This window comes from Pollicipes pollicipes, unplaced genomic scaffold (assembly GCF_011947565.3).
Source record: "Pollicipes pollicipes isolate AB1234 unplaced genomic scaffold, Ppol_2.1 Scaffold_2555;HRSCAF=2994_pilon_pilon_pilon, whole genome shotgun sequence".
Classification (NCBI taxonomy): Eukaryota; Metazoa; Arthropoda; class Thecostraca; order Pollicipedomorpha; family Pollicipedidae; genus Pollicipes; species Pollicipes pollicipes.
The window spans coordinates 5,764,610-5,779,930 of record NW_023596136.1 but is presented as its reverse complement, the minus strand read 5'-3'; the positions used below and the strand labels follow the sequence as shown (position 1 = coordinate 5,779,930).

The window sequence follows — 15,321 nt, the reverse complement described above, 5'->3', positions numbered from 1 at the left end:
GCAGATAAGGCTGTCGCATCTAAAAGTCTGCCAAAGTTGTGAATAATCCCAACTTTTAGTCCATATCAATTATATGCTAAAATTGTATGGCAGTTGACTTCAAAACTATTAGATTTTGGTAGAGAAATATGAACAAGCAGATTCTGAGCTATTTTGACGGACAGATTAAGGCGATACAACCATTCACTTACGATACGTCGGACGCAGCGGAGCTCCTTCACGCGAGGGCGTGGCGACTTTTCGGAACCCATAAAGAGGAAAAACAATTGGAGGTCCAGGGGCATCCTGAAGTATTTTGAAAGTCGATGGGACGACCAAAAAAACATTTTTTTAGATAGATGCGTAGAACCTTGTGGCATGTTCTTCTGATGTCTTTCTTTCTAGGAGCTTTCTTTGACAGAAGTTTTCTCCTTTCGCTGTACACTCATTTTTGTTTATGTGACACAGGTTAGCCGATTTTCTTCGAAATTTAAGCTTTCGGTCATATAAAAACTCGGTTAAATATCACTTTGCTATGCTAACACTTAATTATGGGATTCAAGTGACTGTAAGCTGTCGGTGGACCCCAAATCCTGATCATGTCTGGAAGTTATGGACGTAACATCGTGGTCCGTGACGTGCAGGAACACGTCCAAGCTTTTTGCAGAATTGAAGACTGCGCCTACGGTGCAAAGCTTTCATTGCATGAAAAAGGAACGTCTTCAAGTTTTGGTCGGCGAAGGAGCCAATGCACCGAGCATAGGCCATTTGGAGGCGCGGCACTTTACATATAGTAAAGCTTCCATTATGGCGTCGTAGTCCACAGGTTTGCGACGGAAGATATAATAGTGTAAATGACGTCACCGTTGCTTCGGTATGAATGGAGGTCTTAAGTTGCTATGTGACCAATTACTGTAATCGTTCTACGTCAACTTAGAAAAGAGCGTGGTTTTGAGAGGTCCAGCACCTGTCACGGAGCGAGCGCGAAAAACGGTCATTCATTAACTGAAACTGAGGGAACAAATCCCTCACAGGCAAAGTCGGATGCAGGTGCTTTTCACCTCCCCATTTATAACACCTGCGGTGCCTTGCTGAGTGACGATGGGTTTTCTGAGAATTCATCCAAAAAAATCCGGGTGAGCCCAAGGGGGAGGAACCAGGACTTGTCCCCTGTCAACATGGCCCAACCAGAACAAAATAAATTTTGGTATGTTAAAGAAAACCAAGCGGTTTTTATGCTTGTTCTGGCAGAAAATGGGAAGCAAAATCCTAAAATTTTTCGAAAATCAGGATACCTTTCTGAATTGTCAAATCCAAACTATAATTGGAAATGTCACCCGAACCGAATGGATCCGCCCTTGCCTGAGGGCGGGCGAAGGCGCGGCCCGCTAAACCCTCCCTCGTATGACGACCCGCGCACCCTGAGAGGGGGGGGGGGGAGGGGAGGCACGGCCCGCCAAACCCTCCCCCGTGTGACGACCCGCGCACCCTGAGAGCGGGCGAAGGCACGACCCGCCAAACCCTCCCCCGTGTGACGACCCGCGCACACTCACCCGACTAGACCAGCTCACAAATCGAATCTGACGCAATTGATTACACGCTCGGACCAACAAATCCGGCCCGAATGTCGTGGCTTCTTCGCTGCCCTCGGCGGATCGACTCAGCTTGCCTCAGCGAGATGCCACTCCTAGCCGGACTGTGATGTCTCCACAGACTCTTCCGCACGGGACAACGACCCGTAAACGCCACCCACATGCCTAACGTCGCATCTGTATTAGGTGCTAGCGCAACGGGTGCATGATCGACCATGTACAGAACAGTTCATTCCGGCGCGATGGCGGAACCTTCTAAAACAAAACACGGGCGGCAACGCCCGGTCGGGTGTCGCCCGCCTCACCAGAAAGGGCGGCACATTTCGTCTACACATCGATGGCAGCCCCATACGGAGTCATCCCCGCAGCGCGTCGACGACCTAAGGAGAGAGTGAGAGAGGAAGGGGGCGAGGCACGCAGGGGCACGCAGGCCCCACCAGTCCGTGTGCGGCGCGAGCGAGGCCAGAACGAGCCTCCTCACGCCTCGGCGCGCTGGCGCCGGTCTCGTCACCAAACGCTCGTCGCCGCCCGGTGACCTGGCGTCGGGTCGCGGTCACCGCCCGGTGACCTGGCGTCGGGTCGCAGTCACCGCGCGACGGCCCGTCACCGGCGTGTCAGCCGTTCCCCGGGACGTCGTCCGGCCCTGGCAGCCCGTTGTCGGGCCGCGACCCTCGGCTCGCGACGCCGGCGACGCCCCGCTGCCGGCCGGCCGGCCGACGGTGCCCACCCGAGGCGTCCGCCGCCGCCGGCCCGCCTAGATGAGGCCGCGCTTCTTCTTGTAGTCCTCCAGGTTGAGCGAGCGGCGCGGCGTGACGCTCTCCAGCGGCCGCGGCAGCTTCGGCGTCACGCTGCTCGTCATCGTTTGCGCTGTCCGGAGAGGGTCGGTCAGTCCTCGGGAAGTGACGGGAGAGCGTGGTAGCCTACGGCCGGTGGCCGGCCGGTCGGTGCGCGGGCGAGACTGGCAACGCGGTCCAACCGGAACTCGCCGCTGACGTCACGTGTGGACATGTCACATCAGACGAAACTCCGCGTTAGCTAAAATCCCGTCTGCGTTGCATGCGATGGTCGAAACTTTTCCGATCCACTTAAACCACTCACACATGTACTAAAGGAAAATTTGCGCAATCATTTCAACAGAAAAGTGTGACAATCAGCATGACGATGAAGCTAATGTGAAAGTTCCAGTAATTACTTGTACCACACGAACTTACATGGCATAGGAGCACCTAGATCGATCTTGATTTCAAAATTATGGGCGTCAAACATATCATTAGGCTCCTCGGTTTTTCTAGCCTTCTCCTTTTCTTTCTTTCTTTGAAGCTCTTCTTGCTTTTTCTTCTCCTCTTCTTCCTATACCCAAAACATGCGTCTGTTAGCGCGCAGTTCCAGAAACAAGAACTAGACACCAGCTTTGCGACATCATGCTAACCAAACACACCCAAACCTGAACTTAAACACAATACCCGACTGACAAATGAAAACATGCAGTTCCATGACAGATGTCCGTCAGCCAACCGTCACTGTCGCTCCCCCCCCCCCCCCTTCTAGGCTCGCAGGCTGTCAGACCTGTTTCTTGAGCTCCTGCTGTACGCGCCGCTGCTCCTCCATCTGCTTGAGCATCTCGGCGCTGGTGGCCACCTCCGCCTCGCGCTTGTTGCCCGCCGACATGAGCTTGGGCCGCGACCAGCGGCGAGTAAACGGGTCCTCTGCCCGTTGTCCGCCCGTCAGGCGCAGCTCCTCCTGCAGGGAGATAGGGCGGGGTCAGTGGCACGTGCGACCCGCTGTCCGCCCGTCAGGCGCAGCTCCTCCTGCACGGAGACAAGGCGGGGTCAGTGGCGCGTGCGACCTGCCGTCCGCCGTCAGTTGCGGCTCCTCCTGCACGGAGACAAGGCGGGGTCAGTGGCGCGTGCGACCCGCTGTCCGCCGTCAGTAGCGGCTCCTCCTGCAGGGAGACGGGGCGGGGTTAGTGGCACGTGCGACCCGCTGTCCACCGTTAGTCGCGGCCTCTCCTGCGGGGAGACAGGGTGGGGTCAGTGGCGCGTGCGACCCGCTGTCCGCCCGTCAGGCGCAGCTCCTCCTGCAGGGAGACAGAGCGGGGCTAGCGGCACGTGCAACCCGCTGTCCGCCGTCAGTCGCGGCTCCTCCTGCAGGGAGACAAAGCGGGGTCAGTGGCGCGTACGACCCGCTGTCCGCCGCCAGTCGCAGCTCCTCCCGCAGGGAAGAAAGGAGAACCAGCAGCGATGCAGTATGCAGCACGTAGGGATTGGTCTATTACGAGGCATGCACTGGGACTACGCAAACAGACGGTGGTATCATTGTGGTTGACCGGCATGCGGACCCGGCAATGGTAGCCGAGCAGCTGTATTCTCAACAGCAGCTGTGTCACTCGACGGATACGCACATGGAATCACATATCATCCTGGGCGATGGTACATTCTTCCGTTGGACTATCAACAGAAGTCTCTCCTCTTGCTCCGGGGTGTCCGGACAGTGATGAGACCTACGACGTACTACAGGAATAGAGCCAGCACGCTGCATCGAACCACCCCGCTGAGTATCTGAGGTCCGCCGCCAATTCTAACCGCCTGCCGGTCCAGCTCCCACTCGCGTGCCGACCACTCGGCCACGGCAGCGTTCACGCTCCCCTCCCCCAGTCCACACCATGATGGCCTTCTCGGCCTCCTCCACGTTGCGCTTGCGGTTGCGCTCGTTGATGTAGGCGATGCTCTGGATACTGCCCGTTCGCCGCTGGTCCAGCTCCTGGGCGCGCTCCTCCAGCGTATTGAGCTCCTGCGGCGTGGCCGGCAGGGTCAAGATTCGGAGAGGTCGCAGGTGAACAGGGCCAGCGATCCGCGAGGTCACAGGTGAGCAGGGCCAGCGGTCCGCGGGGTCAGGGTCAGGCAACGGCCGCCGACGGTTCTCAGCGGACGCCAGTTAGGAGCATGCGGAACTCTCTAGTGACCAGCGCTTTGGATGATCACTGATGCGGTTTAGCCAATACCTTTGGAGCCCGCCTGAGCACACGCCCACCATGTGTCACAGCAAAGGTTGCAGAATGATTACACTCTGCAGCCTGGGTTGATGGTTCCATCATACACCTGGCCACGTGGACGAGCAGTCCGCACCTAATACGGATGGCGTCATTCGTGGTGCGTTTGGGCCCGCCTGTGCTCTAGCCACTCCGCGAGGAGTCAACTCAACGCAAATCATCCGGCATCATCTGGACGCGAATACAGCGGGCGTGGCGACGGCACAAAACACAGGTTCGTAACGTGACGGGGACAGGACGATGTAAATACCAATCATAGTTTGAGACGTCGAATGCGATGGGGTTCATTTCGTCGACTATGGTCTCGAGTCGAGACTACGGTCCACGGCATACGCGTATGCCGAGAGTCTCGGCACACATTAAGCCGTTGTCGACAACAGCAGACTGGACTTGCCTGGTTGATCTTGTCGACTGTGCCCTCGTCGCCCTGGGACTGCGCCATCTCCCGCACCTTCATCAGCTGGCTCTTCTTCATGGCGAAGTTGGTGGGATTCTGCTTGAAGCGCGACTTCTCTGAAATAATCTGCGCCATGCACCGACCGTCAGTTCGCCACAGCCACCAGCCGCAGACAGTCAGTGAAGCACTCGCACTGCGCCCATGGGCACGGCGCCCACAACGCGCTACGATCACAAGTGACCTGCACGGTTGCGACTTAAACAGCTATGAAATTCCACAAAATGTCCTGGATAATGTAGCCAATCATGCATGCTCACACAGGCATGGAGGAAAGACAGTCGAAGGACAGGGAGATGTGACCCATACGACAGCGCAACGGGCTGGCCAGCACACTCCCCCACCACCGGCTGTCACTCGGCAGCAGGTCAGCGACAAACAACGGAGGAAGGACAGTCGAAGGACAGGGAAATGTGAACCACACGACAGCACAACGGGCTGGCAAGCACAGCCCCCACCACCATTGGCTGCCACTCGGCAGCAGGTCAGCGACAAACAACAGCTCTACCTTATCTATATCGGAGTCTTTGTATGTGTAGTTCTTGGCGGTCTTCATGTCGGCCATTTTCTTTTCCACTTGCTCCATGGTGGGCAGCTCTACATCCTGCATGGCACACATCTCCACCCACTTGGAGAACTCGGTCTCGGTGAACTCCTGATTGCTGACGAACTCGAGGCGGAACACTCGCTCCTGGCCGCCATGTCTGCGGCACACGGCGAGCGGTCACTCCACCGGGCGGAGCGAACCTGCACTCGGCGGTGGTGAGACCCCACCTGGGGCGGCCCCCACCGCCTGTGGGCGGGCGGCACACAGCCCGGCGACGGTCACATCGACAGGCTGCGACATTCAGGGGCCCAGACCGCCCGCATGCACCCACAGGAGAACGGCTACACGAAGAGCAGGGCTGATAAACCAGATCGACAGACAGTGACCTCCATCCATCGACACTATAACCACAGACAATCTACGCACTCCAAGAAAACACACGCTCTGGTAAATGTGACAGCGCCCTGCTGCTACTGCAGCGTCTGACCAGTTCCCGTGGCCGAGCCCGTGCCGACGCCAGCCTCCCACCTGAGCCGGAGTCCCTTGTTTGTGCGCGTGCTGCCGAGCTGGTACACCTTGGCCGTCTCGCAGATGCCGGTGATCTCGGCCACGCGGTACACCGGCCGGCCCGTGTTGTTGTTGCCGATGCCCACGCGCACGAAGCAGCCGCGCACCGTGTCGCCGAAGAAGGGTGCGTGGCACCAGCTGGGACGCGGAGTGACCGGTCAGAGCTGCGCAAGGCCACGGGAAGGTCCCGCCCGGTAGTTGGGAAATGTGACGGGAGCGGGCGGCCGAAACAGCGTTGCAGATTATAAGAGCGCTGAAAGCATACAACACGTGAAAACATCCGGGACATATCAACGGTAAAGCATGCATGGAGGTGCACTTGTGCTACCGATACTAATCAATCGAAGACCACCACAAAGGGTCTCGAGCACCGCACATCATATTCGCATGACAATGCCTTCAAAGGGGGCTCAACGTCGCGTCAGTTGCACACCAGACACCTCGCGGAGCAGAGCACCCTCCCGACCGCGCTCGCCACGCCCACCCGCCGCCCAGCACCGCCCCCGGCCAGCGCACTCACTTCTCGAGCCGGTGTCGCGACACCCTAATCTTGAGCAGGTCCTCGCGGCTCTTCACCTGCTGCGCCTTCTTGGGCTGGGCGCGCTTGGAGCCGCGGTCGGTGTCGGACTCGGCGCTGCTGCTGCGCCGGCGCGACGGCCGCTCGTCGTCGCTCGAGCCGCTGTCGTCGCTGTACACGTCGGTCGTGTGCAGGCGGCTGCCCTTGGCGCGCCGCTCCGTGTCCGAGTCGCCGTCCGAGGCCTCGGCGGGGGCGGCCGCCGTCGAGGCCTGGCCCTGGTCGCGCCGCCGCCGCTCCTGCTCCTCGACGCGCCGCTCGCGCTCCTCGGCTGCGCGGCCGTGAGCGGACCGAGTCAGCGGGCGGGGGCGGAGCAAAGGCGCGGAGAGGGGGCGGAGCGAAGGGAGCGAGGGGGGACGGGGTCAGCGGTCGTCGTAAGGGGGACGGTATCCTTAGGCATGGTCGGCGGGTGGGGGCGGAGCGAGGGGGACGGGGTCAGCGGACGTCGGTAGAGGGGACGGAGTCAGCGGGCACAGTCGGCGGGTGGGGGCGGAGCGCGGGGGAAGGGGTCAGCGGTCGACGGAAGGAGGGACGGCACCATTAGGCGCGGTCGGCGGGTGGGGACGGAGCGAGGGGACGGGGTCAGTGGGTGTCGGTAGAGAGGGGACGGAGTCATTAGGTACGGTCGGCGGGTGGGGGAGGAGCGGGGGGACGGGGTCAGCGGGTGTCGGTAGAGGTGACAGGCCCAGTGGGCTGACACGCGGGGACGGCGGGCGACAAAGCTCCAAGACGTGGGCTACTCCGTGGTCGGTCCGCACGTCGAACCGACCCGGACGTGACGTGGTAAGACTCGAGACTCGAGCGGCACCCATTGTATCAACAGGTGGCGAATTGATCCCACTAGGCTCCAAGAACACATCCGACTCACGGCAAATTCCCAGCATCATCAGCTTTAATCATCAGCTTTCAGAGGTAATAAGCCACTCAATGGTGCCGTGGGTGACCGGTATTGACATGCACTAGTATTTGTACGGTGCGTCGTGTTAACATCTTCCGGCACTGGTTACCGAGGTGAGGTGAGGCGAGAAGCCTCGTACTGCCGTGTGATACGGTAGAAAGGCGGGCACAAGGGACAACACATTACACCATATGCATGCATGCATGATAGGCGTGTGACCATATTCACAAAGTGTTGATCAAATCACCAGTGGTTCTGACAGCATGCACGGTACCGGGTCATCCCCCTCAAGCCCACAGGCCCATGTCAGACCCACAGGCCCAGACCCTGTCCAGTGCAACACCCACCGTTGCGCAGCTTCTCCTCCCGCTGCGCCTTCAGCAGGCTGAGCGCGCTGCCCTTTTTGTCCTGCCGCTCCTTGTTCTCCTCCATGGCCTTCTTGCGGTCGGTGGTGCGCTTTATCTCGGGCTCGTGCCGCGGCCGCGCGCGTGCCGGCTGCTGGCCCTCCTTCTTGCGCTGCTCCAGCTTTTTGGCGTTCTTCAGCTTTCGCTCAATGTCGAACCTATGGCCAAGGAGGAGGGACGCTTCGTCACCACTAACCAGCGCCATGCTCACGGCACCGTTTCAAGCCGGCTAAACCAACAGAAAAGAGGCAAGCTTCATACGCAGACCATCCCGACCAACATTCAGGTCACTCACCCCATAACATGAAACAAACTGCCAGTTTCAGAAACAGCCCGTTTTACACAGTGCGAGATAGCTGAAACAACGCGTTTCTTACAGACAATTGAACCAGCCCGAACTCTCAGCACACGGAGGAGGCCGGCGCGCCGACTCACCTGGTCTTGAGTGCCTCGCGCTTCTCCAGCCGATTGAAGATCTCTTGCTCGCGTTCCTTCTCGGTCATCTTTTCCATGCGCGCGCGGTCCTCGTCGTCGCCCATCAGGTTCTCGTCCAGGCCGTCGTCGAACTCAGCCGAGTCAGCATCCGAGTCCGAGACCTCGCCTGGCGCGCAGACACGACACGTGACGGCCGGCACGGTCACAGCACGCGGTCACGGCTGGCCTCCACAGCCAGCCGATCCTAAACGGTATGGTAAGGAGCTGGCTGGGTCAACCCCAAAAGATAGTCAGGTCTCAGTATACGATTGGGCATAAAATACGCAGGCGACACTGCGATACATGTCCAATACCAGATGAAAGTGCCACTTCAGTCGGACGTAAATATTCATGCGTCAAGAGCCTTCCAAAACGATTCCCGCGATTTATCTCAGCCCATGCCAGAGACGCGTCTGGACGTCGCGCGACGACCAGCGGCAGGCGGGACGCACCTTCCTCGGGCTCAGACTTGGGCGCCGCGCCCGGCTCCGAGTCGCTGCCGGAGCCGGAGCCCGAGCCCGAGCCGGACCCGGAGCCAGAGGAGGAGCCGGAGCTGCGGCGGGCGGGCGCGCGCCGACGCGCCACCTTCTGACGCGCCTTGCCGCCGGCCGAGCCCCACTCCTCGTCGCTGTCCGATGTCTCCGAGTCGGCGGCGGCCGACGCCGGCGCCGCTGGAGGCGACGGCGCATCCTGGCGGCGCTGCTTCTTCTTGGCCAGGGACAACAGCTCCTAGCGACGAGCGGTTCCAGCCTCAGAACAACGTCGGCAAAAAAAAAGAAAATCCCGGTGGTGGAGCGTCGGCACACGATAATCGATGTCTCAGTTTTTACATGGGTGTCGCGAACTGCTTTATGATGAGACCATTCATGCAGAAGTCTCTCGTAGCATTAGGGTTTTGAGCAAAAACGGTCATAACAAATGGTCATCATTCGTTTATTTAATTGCCGTCAAACACTACCAAGACGTTACTGACTGCTGACGTTTTGTATCTGTTCTTGGCCTCTCAGCTTTGATAGGTCATAACAAGCAAAGGTGCGCACCATATTGCGTCCTTGCCTGTTCCCAGCACATATCGACACAACCGTTACCACGCAGAGCAGATTATTGCGCGTGTTTTATGCCCGATACGGAGCGCAAACAACACGGCAGAGGTTGGTCAGATGCAGCGATGCGGTGAAGATCAATAACATGCGAAGTTCTCCACCGTCTGCGGCACATCAGTAACTGACGGCAATGTGTGAAGAATACGCACAACCGAAGTCATTATCACCAACACGCTGTGGCATCAGCCTCGTGCAATGCCTGCATACCGCCGCATTGTGCTGCAAAAGCGTTAAGAAACTTTTTCAAACTGCACAGGCTATATCCGGTGCGACATCTTCCAATATCCCAACGGCTTGTAGACACTGACTAGCGCAGATGTGCCTAATGCCGAGACGCATCACAACGCCGTGCGCCGTCCGTCCGCCTGCACACAAGCGCCGCCGTGTCGGCGCGCGCACCTCGCGCGCGCGGCACCCGCCCACCACTGACCGAGTCGAGGTCGGAGCCGCTGGCGCTGGCGTCGCTGTCCTCGCTGTCCGAGATGAGCACCTTGTTCTTGCGCTTGGACATGGCCGCCGGCTGGAGGGGTGTGTCGGCGAAGTCAGCGGCCGCTCACCATGTTGCTCGCGGATTATCGGCAGCCGGCGCACTCCGGGCGGGCCGGGACCTGTCGGCCAAACCACGACAAAGGCATCATGTAGCGGTCTACAGAATGACACAAGGCCGCCCGGGCTCATCGCGAACAGCACAGACGCGCACTGCTCAGTCCTTGAGAAGGATCACGTAACAGTGAGTATCAGACGTGTACAGTCACTATCTAAAGCAGTGACGTCCTCAAAACTTCCGGCGTCTGGCGCCACGAACCGTCCGTTAGCTCGAGTCAATATGGGCGTCGCCGTGACGTGGTGAGTCAGCGCGGACCACCATCATGCACTCCTCCTCGCTCCGGTGGCCGCACGCACCTATGACCGGCATTAGGCACCCCTCCTCGCTCCGGTGGCCGCATGCGCTTGAGACCGGCATCAGGCACTCCTCGCTCCGATGTCCGCACGCGCTTGTGACCGGCATTGGCACTGCTCCTCGCCCCGGTGGCCGTAAGCACATGTGACCGGCATTAGGCACTCCTCCTCGCTCCGGTGTCCGCACTCGCTTGTGACCGGCACCAGACACTCCTCGCTCCGATGGCCGCACGCGCTTGTGACCGGTTTTTGGGCACTCCTTCTCGCTCCGGAGGTCACACGCACCTGTGACCAGCATTAGGCACTCCTCGCTCCGGTGGCCGCACGCGCTTGTGACCAGTATTGGGCACTCCTCGCTCCGGAGGCCGCACGCACTCGTGACCAGCATTGGCACTCCTCGCTCCGGAGGTCGCACGCACCTGTGACCAGCATAAGGCACTCCTCGCTCCGGTGGCCGCACGCGCTTGCGACCAGTATTGGGCACTCCTCGCTCCGGAGGCCGCACGCACTCGTGACCAGCATTAGGCGCTCCTCGCTCCGGTGGCCGCACGCGCCTGTCACTTCACCGCCCTATGCCAGTGGTGAGCTGCGCCACCCAACCTGTCTGGATCGGAGGTGCTGCTGCCGCGCGATCAGAGACGTCACGCTTCACGTGGATAACTTAGCCCTCATACTGGCTGAACATCTCTCTGGAGACACTCGACGGCTCACGCGGTCCCATGCCCCTGAGACCTCTCAAACTTTCTGAATCTACCGTCCATATAAAAGGCAAAGGCCTCAATTGCGCACAAGGTGCCGAACAGCGGTAAACCAAACGTAATTGTCGGCCTGTTTCCCGCAGCCTCGAGATTGGCGGTCGTGGTACGCGACCAATTGGGCATTTCCGCTTGCCTCGAAAGATTTGAGGATAGAAAAACCAATACGCCTGTGTGAACCAGCTTCGCGGACATACCAAACTTGGTCGATCCAACCTCATCGCATTACAATGGCCCAGACATGGCGGTGTTGGCTAGGAGCGAGGCTTCAAGGCCAGTGCCCGAATCCCTCCGTCATTTTCACCGGCTTTCGAACTTCTCCGGTGTGCCGAACGTGCCCTGTAGTCTCCAGATTCTTTGAGACAGTGTAAATGGTTGTTCCCCTCAATCTTCACACATATCCAGTGTGCTGAACATGCCCTGTAGTATCCAGAACCTTTGAGTGTATATGGTTGCTCCCGCCAATCTTCGAACGTTTCCGGTGTGCTGAACATGCCCCATAGTCTCCAGAACCTTTGAGTGTTAATGGTTGCTCCAGCCAATCTTTGAACATTTCCGGTGTGCTGAACATGCCCCGTAGTCTCCAGAACCTTTGGGAGTGTATGTGGATGCTCCAGCCAATCTTTGAATATTTCCGACATCCCAGTACATGACCTGTGGTCTCCAGAATCTTTGAAAGTGTATGAGGTTGTTCCTGCCAATTCCATTTCTTTAAAGCAGCAGATAACAAGAGCTTTGGAAACACAAAGGTTATTTTGTACATATTTTGTGATAATATTGTGAACCACTTGTCATATAGAGTGCAATTTTCTGAATGCAAAGAAGACAGAGATGCCAGAGACTTGCTACCCATGTAACTTGCCCAGAACTGATTCACCATCACACATGACAAAATCACTATCCCAGTAGGCATGCAGCCTTTGCTCCAGAAGGTTAAAGTTCATCAAAAACATAGTGCTTACCCATTATAAGCACTCCCTGTCAGGTTGAGAGGCAGGTAACAACAAACAGCCTCTTCAACTGAGTGCCATAAAGCCCCAATGATGCACACACACACACACACACACACTAATTACATACCATACCTCCTTATTAAAAGCACATCAAATATTGGCATGCATGCACACAAACATAACAAGATGAAAGGTGAGGGATGCCAATGTGAGTGGACATTTTGAGGCAGCCATAATTGCTGTTATGACAACAAACTATGTATATAATGCAGCTAACAATACAGTCATCATGCACAACAAATAATTATTCTGAACCATGATAATTCTGATCAGCAAATAAGCCCAATCTTGTTTTTGGAGGGTTGTGCCTGACTGTGCAAACTGCACAATTTGGTGGAAATGATATGATTTGCCATGGAATAGCAGCCATTGACATTAGGGATATTCACATGTTCTCAATGTTAATTGTTATGTCTTGCCTTTTCAGTCATCCTGCACACAATCACAGATCACAGGGATCAGGAAATACATCCCCAGTTCGCTGCCACTGCCTGCAAGCTATCATTTGCCTCCCTACAGGACTGCATGTCATATTGTAATTTTTGGGGTCATTCTTGCTCAATGTTTGAAGAGGTTGCAAAAGAAGCAGGCATATATCAACTTTGCTTTCTGAACAGTGATGTCTAAAGAGCCAGTAGAGTCAATCATAAGTGCATGGCATATTGCATGAAGCATGTCTGCTATGCTCATGCATCTACATCCAGGGTATATTAGCTCCCCAAGGCATGTCAGCACATGCCTGCATGCCTCATCCCATCCAGAAGTCAGGGAACCTGATAAGGTGAGTGGGCACTGTGAGACAACCATAAAAACCTGTTGTCAGTCTGATGCAGACCAGAAATAAGTCAAATACCAGCAAACGTCATCAGTGGGAGGGGGGCCATGCACAATATCCTGGAGAGGGATCATGCAGCCACATGAGGCCTCAGCCATAGCCAAAGTTCATCCATGGGAGGAACCACAGCTTATATGCCAAGTCTTACATAAGAGTCCATTAAGGAGCAGAGTCCCTCTATTTAGCTTGTCAGAGATAGTCAACTGGTGCTAGCAATGAAAGCAGGCTGGCATAGGGCAGCTAAGTCATAAGAATGAACCAGTCTGTAAAAAATACATCAACTGTACCCAACTCCTATTTGGCAACATCCCACAAATCTCATACCTACTTTAATCAAGATAGCTCAAAATTGTGCTAAATTTCCAAATTATTTTCATGCAAAACATGTTCTCAGTGTGCTCCTCTACAACTACCCATGCAACTCACAATGCCTTGAAACACCGGCTTCCCCTATGCTGAAAATGGTGGTAATCATACACCAAACTCAGAGCTTTCAGAACCATAGCATACATGGTCTAACTGTTGTATAAATGTGGCTCTGTCTTTGGATGGTTTCATCAAAACATGTATCTTTTGCTGTCTGGGCACTGAGCTCCATCATCTGTCAAAAATTTTGGGTGAATGGCTGAAAACTGTTGCATCAACACTGCTGCTTCTGCAGACAGGTTCACCAAAACATACACCTTTTGTTGTGTGGGCACTGAGCTCCATCATGTTAAAACTTTTGGCTTAACTTAACTATTTCACTGGGATTGCACCACTTTGGTGCTGTGGCCAACCTAATTCAAATGTGCTGAAGGCAATTCATCAAAATGCACCATATTCTGTGGGTGTACACATAATCTCGACTAATTATGAATGGAACAAATACATGAAAACTAATAAAATGTTTGGTTTGCAATATGATGAACCTTTACCAATGATGAATACACACATGTGGTACAGCTGCAAACATGTTATGTAATTCAACCAAGCAACTCGAAAAGAATCGCCAGCATTACCTTTCTTCCAGTTGTCACGTATGCTGACTTGATGCTACCTGGCCATGCAGAATAGGATAACGTCAATGAATGAAGCAAGAGGCTTTTAAAAAAATGAGCAAATAAGCCTGAAATTCCACTCAGAACTGTGTGCACGGCACCGTACACATCTCCCACTCCCACTTTTTTTTTTACAACAGCAACATCTACACCCCCTTTCAATCACGTCTGTCAAGCTAGCAGCAGATTGATATCCAATTGCCAGTTGGATATTGCGGGGCGTCTCGATTGCCGCCAAATTTGGTGTGCAGGGCCTTCTCAACACGCTGATTCCGAAAATCAACGTCTTTGGGGTGGAATTTTGCGTAATTTTCGAGTTATACGCTGCGTAACATCCCAATGTGATATTGCGGGCGTCTCGATTGCCTCCAAATTTGGTGTGCAGGGCCTTCTCAACACGCTGATTCCGAAATCAATGTCTTTGGGGTGAAATTTGCGTAATTTTGAGTTATACGCTGCGTAACATCCCAATGTGATAATGCGGGGCGTCTCGATTGCCTCCAAATTTGGTGTGCAGGGCCTTCTCAACACGCTGATTCCGAAAATCACTGCCTTTGGGGTGGAATTTTGCGTAATTTTTGAGTTATACGCTGCGTAACATCCCAATGTGATATTGCGGGGCGTCTCGATTGCCTCCAAATTTGGTGTGCAGGGCCTTCTCAACACGCTGATTCCGAAAATCAATGTCTTTGGGGTGGAATTTTGCGTAATTTTCGAGTTATACGCTGCGTAACATCCCAATGTGATATTGCGGGGCGTCTCGATTGCCGCCAAATTTGGTGTGCAGGGCCTTCTCAACACGCTGATTCCGAAAATCACTGCCTTTGGGGTGGAATTTTGCGTAATTTTTGAGTTATACGCTGCGTAACATCCCAATGTGATATTGCGGGGCGTCTCGATTGCCGCCAAATTTGGTGTGCAGGGCCTTCTCAACACGCTGATTCCGAAAATCAACGTCTTTGGGGTGGAATTTTGCGTAATTTTTGAGTTATACGCTGCGTAACATCCCAATGTGATATTGCGGGGCGTCTCGATTGCCTCCAAATTTGGTGTGCAGGGCCTTCTCAACACGCTGATTCCGAAAATCGATGTCTTTGGGGTGGAATTTTGCGTAATTTTTGAGTTATACGCTGCGTA

At 55.5% G+C, this 15,321-nt stretch overlaps 1 protein-coding gene across 2 annotated transcripts; it reads right to left on the bottom strand.

The window, feature by feature from the left end:
• Nucleotides 1–1,731: 1,731 nt before the first annotated feature.
• On the bottom strand, nt 1,732–14,344 carry LOC119109100 (RNA polymerase-associated protein RTF1 homolog). Of its 2 annotated transcripts, XM_037232653.1 has the most exons (13): nt 14,146–14,344; nt 10,072–10,249; nt 8,991–9,267; nt 8,500–8,665; nt 8,008–8,222; nt 6,709–7,033; nt 6,150–6,326; nt 5,583–5,778; nt 5,015–5,143; nt 4,233–4,361; nt 3,138–3,311; nt 2,783–2,921; nt 1,732–2,438 (listed from the first exon to the last, which is right to left on the bottom strand). In XM_037232653.1, exons 2-13 carry the CDS (start codon nt 10,150–10,152, stop codon nt 2,326–2,328), a joined length of 2,121 nt encoding a protein of 706 aa, XP_037088548.1. In that variant the 5' UTR covers nt 10,153–10,249; nt 14,146–14,344; the 3' UTR covers nt 1,732–2,325. The 2 variants fall into 2 exon arrangements, with proteins under 2 accessions (XP_037088548.1, XP_037088555.1); XM_037232660.1 differs by lacking the exons at nt 1,732–2,438; nt 2,783–2,921; nt 3,138–3,311 and adding an exon at nt 3,353–3,648.
• Between the last annotated feature and the right edge of the window lie 977 nt (nt 14,345–15,321).

Excerpts from the sequence above, each read along its gene's own strand:
- LOC119109100 (XM_037232653.1), bottom strand. The coding sequence starts at position 10,152 with ATGTCCAAGCGCAAGAACAAGGTGCTCATCTCGGACAGCGAGGACAGC. Across the intron at positions 7,034-8,007 it reads GGAGGAGAAGCTGCGCAACG|CCGAGGAGCGCGAGCGGCGC; the intron begins GTGGGTGTTGCA and ends ACGGCCGCGCAG. Across the intron at positions 5,144-5,582 it reads AAGACTCCGATATAGATAAG|ATTATTTCAGAGAAGTCGCG; the intron begins GTAGAGCTGTTG and ends TGCATGGCGCAG.